The sequence below is a fragment of the Homalodisca vitripennis genome, chromosome X (assembly GCF_021130785.1).
Source record: "Homalodisca vitripennis isolate AUS2020 chromosome X, UT_GWSS_2.1, whole genome shotgun sequence".
In the NCBI taxonomy this organism is placed as follows: Eukaryota; Metazoa; Arthropoda; class Insecta; order Hemiptera; family Cicadellidae; genus Homalodisca; species Homalodisca vitripennis.
In genome coordinates this window covers 36,437,609-36,451,815 of record NC_060215.1, presented here as the reverse complement: position 1 = coordinate 36,451,815, position 14,207 = coordinate 36,437,609, and the positions used below count along the sequence as shown (strand labels likewise).

The 14,207-nt window shown below is 36.8% G+C and overlaps 1 protein-coding gene across 1 annotated transcript in view; it reads right to left on the bottom strand.

The window, feature by feature from the left end:
• Positions 1–14,207, bottom strand: part of LOC124368907 (xylulose kinase-like) — a 94,862-nt gene that overhangs the window by 17,764 nt on the left and 62,891 nt on the right. Inside the window, exons 10-11 of the mRNA XM_046826434.1 lie at positions 12,039–12,209; positions 9,509–9,606 (exon numbers count right to left, since the gene is read on the bottom strand). Coding sequence (XP_046682390.1) covers positions 9,509–9,606; positions 12,039–12,209 — 269 coding nt within the window. The remainder of the gene's footprint in view (positions 1–9,508; positions 9,607–12,038; positions 12,210–14,207) is intronic.

The window sequence follows — 14,207 nt, the reverse complement described above, 5'->3', positions numbered from 1 at the left end:
ATGACACCTTCCTGGCTAAACCATATTCTTTAGAATAATTTTTTTTTAATACGAAATTCAGTTCTAATGTTCAACTAAAACGTTTTTACTAATGGCAACTGTATAACTAAAACACAAAGAACTTCCTCACTAAGTAACTTTTATGTTAACAATACATTTTTTTAGTTCTGTGGTTATTCAGTAAAAAAAGATAATTCACCAAATAAACCAAATTAAGTACGATGCATCCTGTAAGTCCAGTTTTAGACACTTAAAACTACCTACTCTTCCATAAATATATATATATATATATATATATATATATATATATATATATATATATATATAATTGGAGAATGCTCTGGAAATATTATTTACCATCTATAACAAGATATGGAATAATGAAGAAGATATACCTGTACAGTGGAAAGAACTTAAAAAAAGGATGATGAAAAATCATATAGGCCCATATCATTAACATCATGCCTTATAAAAATTATGAACAAAAGAATATACTTGAGTGGCTTGTAAATAAATTAAAAATTATTCCTGACATTCAATTTGGATTTGGGAAAAATGTAGCTGTCAAAATTACATACTTCTCTTGACAATGGATATCCATGTTGCATTAACTCATAGAAAAATGTTATTGTTATATATATATATATATATATATATATATATATATATATATATATATATTGATGGAAGAGTAGATAGTTTTAGTTTTAAGTCTCTAAAACTGGACTTACAGGATGCATCATACTTAATATGGTTTATTTTACGGATCTAGCAGTGCCTACAGATCTAAGATCGTAACCAGACGTGTAACAGTGTACCGTAATGACAGACTGCTGAAACTAAAGGCAACCGACTTAATCATCTCACATTTCTTATTATCTTTATAAAGCTTAGCTTTCTTAATTTGATACAAATTGGCCTAGTGGACTCAGCCACACTCAATAAAAAACTAAAATCTTTTTGCCAACAGACATTTTAAATTTTTGAACATGATGACCAAGATAAACATAGAAACCGCTAAATAACCTTGTGGCATCTGCAGCATAGGGGTAAAATATTCTGGAATACTCTTTACAGGGACCTGTAAACAGTGATATTATAGTGGTTGCATTAATAAAACTGATAAAAGTCTGAAAAAACTGACCAAGGATGAAATAAATGCCTGGAAATGTAACACTTGTAAGGACTCAGCACCATGGAATATTGCTCATAGCAGCCCCCTGCCAGAAACAAGTTTTGTGGCCTTAGGGGAAGCAAAAGTACCCTCCTTGAGCCTAACAAGACACCAAAATAGAGACGAGGAAAACAGCACTGCAGCTATCTCTGAACTGGAGCTGAGACTGAGTAATAGGACAGATCAAGAGGAAACGGATCTCGAGACATCCCTAACATTGGCAGCTGAGGCTGGTCACCTTCTCCTAGCAAAAAACTGTAAGCTGGAAAAAAAAAGGTTGAGGAGCTAAACATCCAAATTCAGCCCCAGAAGCTAAACTTGCCGAAATGAAGGCAAGAATTGAAAATCAAACGAAAGTGGCAGATAAGTATTTGCACAAGATTTAAGCTTTAAGCTTAAGAAAACTGCAAAAAACTGTAGCTCAGGCTGAGAATGAAAAAAATGGACAAGAACTAAAAAATCTTTACAAAGAGCATGAAATAAGACAGTCCCTCATATTTGAAGAACAAGTAAAGAAAATCTCAGAATTGGAAAACACAATCCTTACTCACTATAAAACAAAATAAAATTTTCCAGAAACCAAGGATAATTTTCTAAAATGCCAAAAAAATATATAAACGCAAACCTTATGTGTACCCACAGTTTTACTACCAATGAAATCATTAAGCTCCTTACTAAATTCCATTAGAAAACAGACTGGACAGTATGGAACACACAGTAATGTTACTGAAAGGCCAATTGAGAGAAAACAGTCCCAAAACAACTCTCTTAGTCTATACATAACATAGCTATGGTAGGAAAGATTGATTCAATTGAATGGGTAGAAAACTCGGTTGCTCCACTGTGCTTAGAGATCGTGTCTATTACATCATAGTGCACTCAATTGTGTACCTGATGAGAAAATGAGACTAGCACTTCAATTATTTATAGGTGTCTTTGATGTCAAAACGATGTAAATGTTTCGTTTTCAGTTTCTTCGTTGTTGACTTTCTTTGGATCACTTCAGACAAACATGACTCCAGATTCCAGGAGTCAAGTTTGAGACAGTGGCAGATACGCTGCAATAAAAGGAAGGTGAATTAGAGCTTAACCCAAATCTCTTAGTCCAGTCGATACACCTAGAAACTTGCAGCTTACCACGTCTCGAAGCAAGAAAAGAAATAGTTTAATTAAAAATCATTTCAGCGTATCACTGCAAGTTGCTAAATCCAGGCAAGCTGCCACAACTTCTAAAGAACTATACTCACAAGTCAAAGTAAATACATGGAACCAACAACACTTGGAAACAAAACAGACATATCAATTACTAATAAATCACCTTCACTTGACTTAAAAAAGAACAGAATGGAGTCAATGAAGTCACTAGTCACAACAGTGAAGCTTGAAGACGGAGAAACTTATGAAGAATTTTGACAGACACACAGGAACAATTAAAAATTATTTAGAAAACTCTAACAAAACATCTATGATGTATTAATAAAAATCAGCTGGATTTCGTTAAAACAATCCCACAGTCCCACAATCCCACAATTGCCACAGTCATTTTTACATCAGTCAACCGGGAAGTCAAGCAAAATGAAATATTACAAAACATAGGTCATCAAAAATTTCCTAAAGTACTAAAAAACTGCAGACAGCTTACAATCCTGCACCAAAACATAAACCACCTCTAAGGGAAGACAAATAGACTTAATGATTTATTGAAAACAAACAAACCCAGCTTAGTCTTAGTAACAGAACAGTCTTCAAAGTGAGGAGCTCACTAGCACCAGAATTAACAACTTCACTCTTGCAGGAGGTTTCAAGAGAAGTTAACAAAAAAGGCGGTGTGGCCATTTATGTGAATGACAGCCTTGAAAATAAAGAAGTTACAGATAAAGCAATTGATAAAGTCTGAACCCTCCATGATCCGCATTAACTTTGGCAAAACTCAAACCTACCTTTTAGAGGTTTGATACCCAAACAGTAATCTAAACATAGCTTTTGACGCCCTATCCAAGACATTGGACATGATACCAACATGGATATGTCCTCCTGTTGTTATGGGGGACAAAAGTGTAGATGATTTAAATGATAATATGGGTAATAAGTAATTGATAAACATGCTGGCTAGCCATAACATCCAAAGGTTACGCCTCCCACCAACCAGAGTCTCACACAGTACTTCAACTTCTATTGGCTTTCTATGCACTAATAACGACACCAAGACAGAAATCCTAAAAACTGGCCTATCTGATCACACTGCCCAAATCTGCTTTTTAACCCTTTAATGAGTATGGACGTAATATGACGTCTTCCTTTGATAGTCTAAAATGAGTAATGGATGAAATTCAAAAAAAGTACCAAAAGGAGTAAAAAATTAAAATCTTTAAAATCTCTTAAAAAAATGTTTATTTACATTTGAAAGCTTAATAAAAAAGGACTACGCGATCTACAAGTCAATATTTCAGTACTTTCTCATAATCAAATGTCTTATTTCCTCATTACGGCAGACTCGATCAGTATTTTCTGCCATTTGGACTACAGTAACATACTAGATGGTTGTTTAACAAAAATGTGTTACTCTCACAAGATAAATATGGCCACAGTATGCAGTATACAAGGAATGGCTAGTATAATGTGGCGGCATATTCTGGCAGCAAAGCGATGCACGCGTGACGCGACTTTGAGTCGGTGGCTTCTACCGGGTGGATACTGCGATCTGGTGGTAAAATCAGATTACAAGTGAATATGAGCACAAACATGGAAGTTAAGTATGTTGCCGATAGATGGAACCACTTTACAGACTATACCTAAAGGCAATCAGTAACAGCAATGCATTTACGATAATACAAAAATGCAAAGGCTAAACGTCCTATGACGTCCATACTCCTTTGGGCCACAATAAGAATATATGTCATATGACGTCCTTACTCATTATGTAGCGTTTACACACACTCCTTAAAGGGTTAAACTTGCAAAATTAAAATAAAGAACTCCAATTCCAATAAAAAGATATTTCTCCGAGACAAACGAATCGTAAGACAATTTTAATCACATACTTAACTGGGCCCTGAATTCTACATGCTTCTTGATAAAGTCTTGACAAAAATAGAATTTAGTCTAAAAAATGTAATCGATCAAGAAGCATGCAGGCTTAAAAATATTTACCTTCAGGCACTGGAAAACGAGTACCAAAGTCGGGAATTGACTGATAAGGTGGTTACAGCTCAAGCAAAGAAGCACTATGGCCTTAGACTGAAGAATTAAAGAAAGAAACCACATCAAACTGTATTCAAAATTCAGAAAACAAACAAAAAGGTGTCTGGAATGTAATTTACCATGAGGGATGCAGAAACAGAGAGCATTCATCCCCCATAGAGTTGGTAATAGATAAGAGGTTGATTAAAGATCCTCTTCTGATAACACAACATCTAAATGACAACTTCTTACTTACTTGATACTTGGTAGCTCCGTCGATGACCGGTAAAACCGTATTGACTGCGTCACTTTACAAAAACTATATAAAAATTAAAATCACAATACTATATACAAATTAAAATCACAAAACTATATACAAATCACAATGGTGTGGATGCAGAAAAAACCCACTGTCCAACTCTTGTAGGGAATTGATTGGCCTCTCAACCAAACAGCCCCTCAGATGTTTCCTAAACTTCCCAAGCTCAAGATTTTGCATGTACTCCGGCAGGGTGTTAAAAAGGTTAAGAGCTGAAGTAGGGAAGCTCCTCTGCGTCACAGCGAGCCTACATCGAGGCACATCCAGCTGGCAGGCCCCACGAGTACGGTGATCATGCACCTGGCTCCTTCTGTCAAATGAATCAATATTGTCCCGTATGTAAAGGAGGGAGTCAAGGACATACTGGCCATGCACTGTGAGAATTCCCAGATGCTTAAAGATGGGCTTACAGTGATCCAGGTGGCCAGCACTGGCTATCACCCTAACAGCCTTTTTTTGTATTAGCTGAATTTTGCCGCTAGCGGAAGAATGTCCTCAAAGGAGGAGTCCTTACATTATAGGACTGTGGAAAAGAGAGTGGTATGCCATTAGTAAAAACTCCTCAGTCACATTGTATCTCAGTTTGCGGAGCAGGCAGATCACTCTAGACAGTCTTGAGCATACCTTGGAGACGTGCACATTCCAACTTAGTCTAGAATCCAGCCAGAACCCCAGCAGCTTTACAGCCCCCCCCCAACACCGTCGCCCCAACAGCTCTGTGCTTCAGGCTGCAAAGAAGGGTTTGGGTTTTATTTTCATTTCATTTTAACTTATTGTCTGCAAACCAAGTCTTGGCAGTACGTAGCAATTCATCAGCCTCCCAAAGTACCACCTCAGGGTCACTAGCTCTTGAGATCAGGGTAGTGTCATCAGCAAATAGAAGTGTACATCCGTTAATAAAAAACGGATGTACAGCTGCAGATAACACCCAGAGTCACTATGCATTACCTAATTTAGAAACAGAACCACTTGAACTCCATTGGACGAGATCTCCTCAAAACTACTTAAACATTGCAAAGTAGATCACACCCCCAATTAACACATCATCAAATATCCTTTAAAGAAGGTATTTTCCCAAAAGCCCTGAGATCATCCAAAATAATTCTAAATTTTAAAAAAAGGACTCGTAACCTTAATAGAAAACTACATATCCATATCCCTCTTATCTACAATATCCAAAGTAATTGAAAAGACAATGCTTGACAGATTAATGAGTCATCTTATTAAAAACAACAACCTCTGTAGTCACCAACATGGTTTCCTAAAGGGAAGGTCAACTACCACAGCCCTGACTAGCCTTGTTGAGTACATTATCAATCAGATGGAGCATCTGTTACTGGGTTTCTCTTAAAGACTTCAGCAAGGCATTAGAAACTTTAGACCACTGTCTACTGCTAAACAAAATGAAGAGCATGGGAATAAAAGGCAAAACTGCAAATTGGTTTTCAAGCTATCTGGCAGGAAGAACACAAATAGTTGAATTAACATACACTAAAAACCATAACACTCATATAGGAAAGTCACCTTTACTCCCAATCAATAAAGGTGTACCCCAAGGCTCAATATTACAACCAATCCTTTTCATTCTGCTTGCCAACAATCTGCCAAGATATCGTCAAGAATATGGGCAAGCAATTATGTATGCAGACGACACTGCACTCCTAGTTGCTGACAAACAGAAAAAAAACATTCAAAATTTTATCCTTTGCTACATACAACATGGCGAAGCATTATTGTTAAAACAATTTTCTTGTACTTAATGAGAAAAAAACTCAACAATTAAATTTCAGAAACAGAATCACTGACTTGATAGAGCTACCAGACATTGAACTAGAAAGTGAAACGAAATATCTCGGGAGTTACAATTGACAGCAAACTCACTTGGGCATCACATGTAGACAACCTTTGTGGAAAATTGAATACCAGCAACTATGCACTAAAAAGAATTTTTTAAAAAAACTCTTGTGACTTTGAAATAGCAAAAGTAGCAGACCACTCGCTAACCAAACTTTTTGTTTTATATAAAACTGTCGACACAACTACTGTTCTCAAAGAGTACGTAAATAAAGACGTTTGTTTATTGTCTATTGTAAATGAATTCTTAAATGAAAACCAACAAGTTCTTGATAATTATTTAAATTGTGTATCTTTGTTCAGGTGTGTTGGGGATCTTTACGGTTTGCTGTCTACTTTTATGTATAATGCTTAGTGTTTAATGTTTATATTTTATTACTATATGTTATCTATACAAGTTATACTTTATTTATATTAATGTTTAGTGTTCAATGTTTTATGTTTAAATTTTAATCTATATGTCTTATCTATACAATATATTTATATTTAATTTAGGTTAAGGATAAATGTTATTAACAAACGACATGTCATCTACCATAACGTAATTAATTACTGTTCATAGTGTTAAGTGACCACATAAAACAAATAAAATAAAACAATATTCTCTAAAATAATAACGAATTATCTTCACTGCTGTCATTCTATGTATAATGATCAGTCAGATTTATAAAAAATACCAAAATTGTTATTCTTGCAGTATACTTGATATGGTCTTTAAAAATTGGGAGTTTAAGCACGCTGTGAGTGCCCACAAAGGAAAATGTTTATTCCAAGGTTAGTATAGTTATTTCATTGATCACCGAAATACTTCCATTCATACTGTTTACTGTAGTGAGATGCTGACAAGTTTTTCTGTCAGTTTTGCCCCATTAGCCTAGACATATAAGACTTCCGCTAGCTTTGTACTTCTAGACATAAGAATAAGAATATGTTTATTGTCATAAAGCTTACATGAGCATCGACACAAGTCATGTATAAAATATAAAATTTAGCATAAGTCCAGACAAGGAAAAATTTGGTACTCAAAAGATTAAGTTGCCAAAACAGTCATGCCACAATTTAAATTATTTTAAAATATAAATAAATAAATAACAAATTAAAAACAGATATATAACAAATAAATAAATAACAACAAGTTAAACACAGCCTCAGAAATTACAATAACAGAATTATATAACATTGATAAATTTTCTAATATAGTTTGTATAAATAAAAAAACATATGACATTAACATTTAAAATCTAATCATTAAATTAAATAGGTTATGTCTAGAAAACTAACAGTTCCACAGTCAAAAAAATTCTTTCAATAAATGAAATGGATTGATTATAAGCCAGGAATAAAATTTTTGCTGAAATTCATTAAAACTATATTTTGAGATAAGCGGTCTTAAAAAGTTATATACTTTCAAAGCGATTACTGTGTGACTATTGATAGTTTTGTTTAGTCAATAAAATTCTATGGATACATTTTCTTTATTTCTAGTGTTATACATATGTCTGTCAATACATACATCACTATATCAGTTATAAGACAAAAGGATCTCTATCCAACATTTTATGCAATGTAGTTCAGTTTAACTGCTAGATCGCAGTGTTGACTATTTCTGTTGTGTATATGTTAGGATTTTATGCTTATTTTACACAGAATATACACTGTACTATATGTTGATAGTCATATATTAGATATTTTGTATTGTTGGCTGACTGTTAATAAAGCCTACTACTCAAGAAGGGCTGGCAAATCTCTTCTGTCTGTCTGTCAGGCCACACCATATCTCAATACCAACTGACCTAAAGACTATAAATGAAAATTCATTTCTATTTAGGTGACATCGAGTTTGATGATGGTGCGTGTCACTCCATGGGATTTGGCTGAGAGTTAGCGAACATTTTTACATCAGTCTTATGGTTAACCATGATTGCAATGAGAATATCACAGAATAAACAGATTTGTAAACATACTGAGAAAAATCATATTACATTTTAACGTGTGTCATAATAACAAATGTAATGAAGTTACATTTTATGAGTGGTTGATACGACTTTTGGTACGTTTGCTCAGTTCTTCAATATTATGGTTTTTTTTTTTGCATATAGAAAAGATATTTTGATAAGATTTGGCCAAGAATTTACAGAGCCAAACACGTATATACATACACATATGCCCATTAAGTGTTGATGTGTTGAGTATCGGATTTGACCAATGTCCTTTTTTTTCAAACTAATCCATATAAAATTGTTAATTCTGATTTTATGTTATGTGTGGTACATTTTGTAAACTACATTTACATTAAACAATTATTTCTACTGTTTAAACACAGGAACAGAGAAATAACTCACTTAGGAAGCATCCATACTATCTCTATCAAGTAATAAAGTTAAAATTAAGGTTCTCTGTAAAAAAAAATCAAATTAACTGTTAAAATTATTTATGCTATTGTTTATTAAACTTACTATGATGAACTAACTATTATCAGAATATTTAACCCTTTGCACGCCTCTAATATATCCATTAACTGAAAAGTTTAATTACATTTTACTATAAAACAAGATATTTCAAACCAATCACAACATTTCCACACGATGTAGAATAATAACGAGATACGTAGTAGACCGGTACTCGTGACAACAGAGATAGCAGTAATACACGTCTCGGATGTTTGGTTATGGCTCTGTAGGAAACTCAGAACTGACGAGCAGGTGGTCAGAGTTAGACAAATGGTGCTCCCTTCTCCCTGACGTAGAGTGAAGGTTGTTTATAAATACTTCGTTGGCGACCACAATAAGCATGGAGCATACACAGGGCATTTTGAAGGCCTTTTGTGAACTAAAAAACTCTCCAAGAGACATATCTATTATATTGGATATAACTGTATTTGGAGTTTTGGTGAAGTTTACCATTCTAATATATCCGTCTACGGCGTAGGAAGGGTTAATGATATTCTTTAATGGAGCAAAAATATATACTTAACTACTTACCAGAGTGTAAACATTAGTGTTAAAACAATCAGCCAAAACTTGAAGTATGTGAATATTACTGGATGCTCCACCAGTAGCAAGTACTCTGGTGTCCTTGCCTGAAAGAAATAATTTTTCTGTTGTTATTGTTAATATTTTACGTTTTTAAATTCTATTATCAATTCAATATTAATAGTATCTTGTTTTTTAATCGCTATTATTAAATTTGAATCTAAACTATAGTTAATTTGCTAACCTAGTACTCAATAACTATTCTCGTACATTAATCTTCTCCTAGTCACATCCAAGCATTCATAGTACTTTAGAACCCTGTTACTTGACTATGAACCATTGTATCTATCTGGTCATGTTTTTAGTTACAAACTGCTAAAATATGTAAAATGACTATTAACAAATTACATATGAAAAACATATTCTTGTGGTAGCAGACCATCCGTAATTAAAGATATTACTAATAGAGACCAGCAGTCATCTGCTCAAGTTAGTAGAGCAAGTCAATTTGAGTCATTTGACTTACAATGGTACGAGTTGCACAAGTTGAATTAAGTCTCATGACTGCAAGAAGGTTAATAGATAGCGGGCGTACAGTCTAACCTCATATACAAAAATTGCGGGAATTATAAAGATGATAATTACAAGTGTCAGTATTATTCTCAGGGGTTGACAAAATTTCACTTCAGTCTGTGCACAGTATATATTGAGAAATAATGCTATATACTTGGAATTTTGCATTAATCTGTTTCTACATTCAAGATCGATGATTGAGCATGTCCCTCATTCTATCCTTAGTTAAATCAGCTGTTACTTTGACATGTGGTCGGTGTACTTCTAACTTGTATGTATTTAAAGGGAAGCCATTGGAATGGAGTAACCACCAGGGTGACTCATTGTCCTGTTCAGCTATCATTTGATATACCTACTCCTAAACACTGAGTCTCATCAAGACATTGTGGAGGGAGATATATTGAAGAAGATAGTAGTAAAATTGTGAGGAAGTAAAAACAATTTTATAACATCAGTCCAGTTTTATTTTTAAACCAGATAATCACAGTGTCCAATCAGTAAAGCACTTTCAGATCAGCTGGCCTTAAGATTAATCAGCTATCCAATTGTTAAAATGGAACCAAACTAATTCTGCTTGAGAGAAACTAAGTTCATTGCTGCAGGCAAAATCAGATGGGTTTCTGGGGGCAGCAAAACCAGATGCAAGTTATATTCTGTCTCACAAACTTTTTATGATATAAGCCTATGGCAATATCATCATATAAATGAACTGTCTAGATTGTGTTGCAAGATATTCTTGCAATTATTACACACAGTTGACTGAAAGTTTACTTAGAAGAGCAAAAAGTGAAGCCTTCCTATAATTTATAAATTATTGAAATATATAATCTATCCATTGTCTAACACTTTTTGTGCCTCACAGTGGGCTGACTAATCGAGAAAAGGTGTACCTATGGACAAATTCGATTAAGCACCATTCCGTAGTACCTAATGTTAGGTTTTGCTGTCCTGGAAGAATTTGTGACATGCTGTAGAACATCCCAAGGAGAGACATAACCTTATATTTTACTTAGATTTTATTTTTTTACATTTTTTATTTTATTCGTTTTATCGATTGTTGACCCGTATTCTACTACCGTATCGTACTAGATGATCACGAATAAAGCCTACTGATTGATCGACAATGGAATGAGGCTTTCTTACTGCTTACTGCTTACCTCTGCATCCATGAAACACTATCTGGTCGAGAATTAAAGTGGCTTGCTTATGACACACATTGGATAGAACATAGTCACATCAGTCCACTATCCATGTTGCTGAAGGAGACTGCTGAATGCTGAGCATTCCTAAGGTCAACTCCAGCGTATATCGATCATCATACAAAATTCAGCTATACCTAATAAGGTTTATGTTAACCACGTGTCCTGGCTTATCAAATCAAACCAACTTCTTCAGTGTTGGGACAGATTTCTCCTTGTGTCTATCAATGGGCTTGGAACCAGCATAAACTATTTTGTTTTCTAGCTGAATACCTAGAAAGTTAAGAAAGTGAGCTCTCTAGAAACCTTGTTAGAATAAGATAAATATGAGCTTGCTTGAAAGTTTTTGACCTAAACCCAGTCATTGAAACTTTTAGAAGTTTGACTGTTGCAGAAACCGCTAATACCTGTTAGATCTGTTAGTCTAAATACTTAAGTTTCCTGATGTTCATTAAAACACCTATTAACATGAAACCACTTTGATTTTACTAAATTGTAACTTATCAAAAGCTGAAGAGAAAGAATATCATTATTGTGATTCAAAAATATGGTGTCTCTGTATAGACCAGAGTGCCATTCTATTGTTCTTATTCTTTACATTGGTTCACATCTTTTCTACATTTACTATATAGGTTACAGTTCTGTCTATAACGTGAGAATAATCATCCTTTTTACTTAGTGCTAATTTATAATCCTTATTGCTAAAATCATTTTAATAATTTTTTTCAGGAAGACAACAATTTTATTTAATAAATGTTTAAACTTACCTATAACAAAGCCCATGTCTTCTGCATGTGCTCTCTTAGAGATGAATTGGCCTTCTAAAAGAGCTCGGACTTCTGTATCGTTGTTAAACTTAGTAACAGCATTATTTGCTCTATCCCATCTGAAATCACCTTGGACGAAAGGAATTATTTCCTGGGCATCATAATACAGACCTGTGCAGACATAAACATACATTTCACCTCACACTTTTTTAGAATTTTTGTTCATGCACTTCAACTGAATTCATTGATAATCAGTATAAACCAGTGGCGTAGCGAAGGGGGGGTCCAGGGGGTCCGGCCCCCCCCCCGAAATTTTAAGACGTATTAAAAAATAAAGCATGGAGCAGGAGAAAAAAAGGAGAGTTATCATTTACTCTTGTCTACAAACATTAAATTGATTGATTTAATTGATTAAAGTGACCGTTGTTAAAAATATAATTGTCCTTTCGTTTAAATCATAAAGTATCAAACGATACTTTTGGGCTTGGCCTTTCGGATAGTGTAGTGTAATCACGGTATTGCTATAGAGCGCGGTCACGTGACGTCGCAAAGCAACCTAAATTGTATTACGGCGAACATTCGACCTCCAGCGCTCGTTGTGTAAACAACTACTTGAACAACATGAGTGACATCTTCAAGAAGATGGCACAGCGTGCCTTTGGAAGCGCCGGGATGCCAGCTAAGAGGCCTAGCTCTCCACCTGCCAGCTCGGCGCCTAAGAAGGTCGCTGCTCCAGCAAAGGGCCTTTTTAAAGGCCACAACGTCACTACTGCTACTGTGACATCTGACCAACCTACGGCTTCGGTTTCTACGCCCAGGATACCCTTGCTGTTCCTGGACAGTGTTCCGGACTGGCCTACCCACGCCAAGAAGTTGGAGGAGTTGGTGCGGGATGGCCTGACGACAACATTCCACGGTGGGACGGCCTGACGACAACATTCCACGGTGCTCACTATCGCTTGAAAGTGACCACCGTGGAGGACTTCAGGGCAGTTCAGCGGTACCTATGTTCCAAGAAGCTGCCCTTCTACACTCACAACCTTGGGCGTGAAAGATTGCTTAAGGTTGTGATCAGCGAACTGCCCGACACCGATGATGTGGAGCTCTTCGATGTCTTAGCTGACGAGGGCTTCGCCGTCGACGAGGTTGCACGACTTCGGACAGCCAGGGGACCTACCAGGAGCTAGCTGATCACGCTGACCAGGGACAGTGAGCGAGAGAACCCTGACACCAAGCGGGCTTGCCAAATCTACAACGTGACAAGCCTGCTCCATGTCAGGGTCTCAGTCACTGTCTACAAGAAGCCGGTCGGCCCGCCGCAGTGCTACCGGTGCCAAGGTTTTGGCCACGGCTCCGGGAACTGCGGGAGGCCGAGAAAATATGTCCGCTGGGGGGGAAATCATCTGAAGATGAACTGCCCCAAAGTCTCGATGGAAAAGGGTCACTGCTGCAATTGTGGCGGCGATCACAACGCCAACTATCGTGGGTATCCAGCCTACAAGGAGGCCAGAGCAGCAGCTGTCCAATTAGGCCGCAAGTCCCGGCCTACCAAACCAGCGGCGAGGCGATCAACGGCCCAGCCGCCCAAGCGACCAGCGCGAGATGAGTCACCAGCGGACTCCGTATCGGAGAGTGAAGCTGAGGACGACATGCCGCAGAAGAAGAAGCGCCGGAGGAAACCTCAGAACCCAGCCAACCGACTTCCTCGCCCACCGGCATCTGTGGCTGACCTTCCGGTCATACAGAGGCCCAGGGCGACTCCCAGGCAGAAACTAGAGTGGCCACATACACCAGCCACTCTGCCGCAACAAACGGAGGCGCCAGCAGCTGATGCAGCAGCACAACCAGCCGCCCCCGCCCAGCGCAGCCTACAAGCCGTCTTGAAATAGCTGCACAGCTGACCGCCCTCACCCGGCTCTTCAATGAAGCAGTGGCCCTCAGTGGTACACCGACCAGCTGCTAGACTGCTGCAGGAGCAAATTGTACAGTTTACAGGCAAGTCATTGAGCTCAACTGCTCAGATACTGCCCACAGACCAGGAGGAGCGCCCAGAGGCCATCCTAGCGACCCGACTTGGACTTGGACAGTTTAAATTAGCGACCACTTCGTTCAAATTCGTCTTGGGGACGTAAAATGGCTGCTTAGAATTAAGTCACGACGTTTACTTTA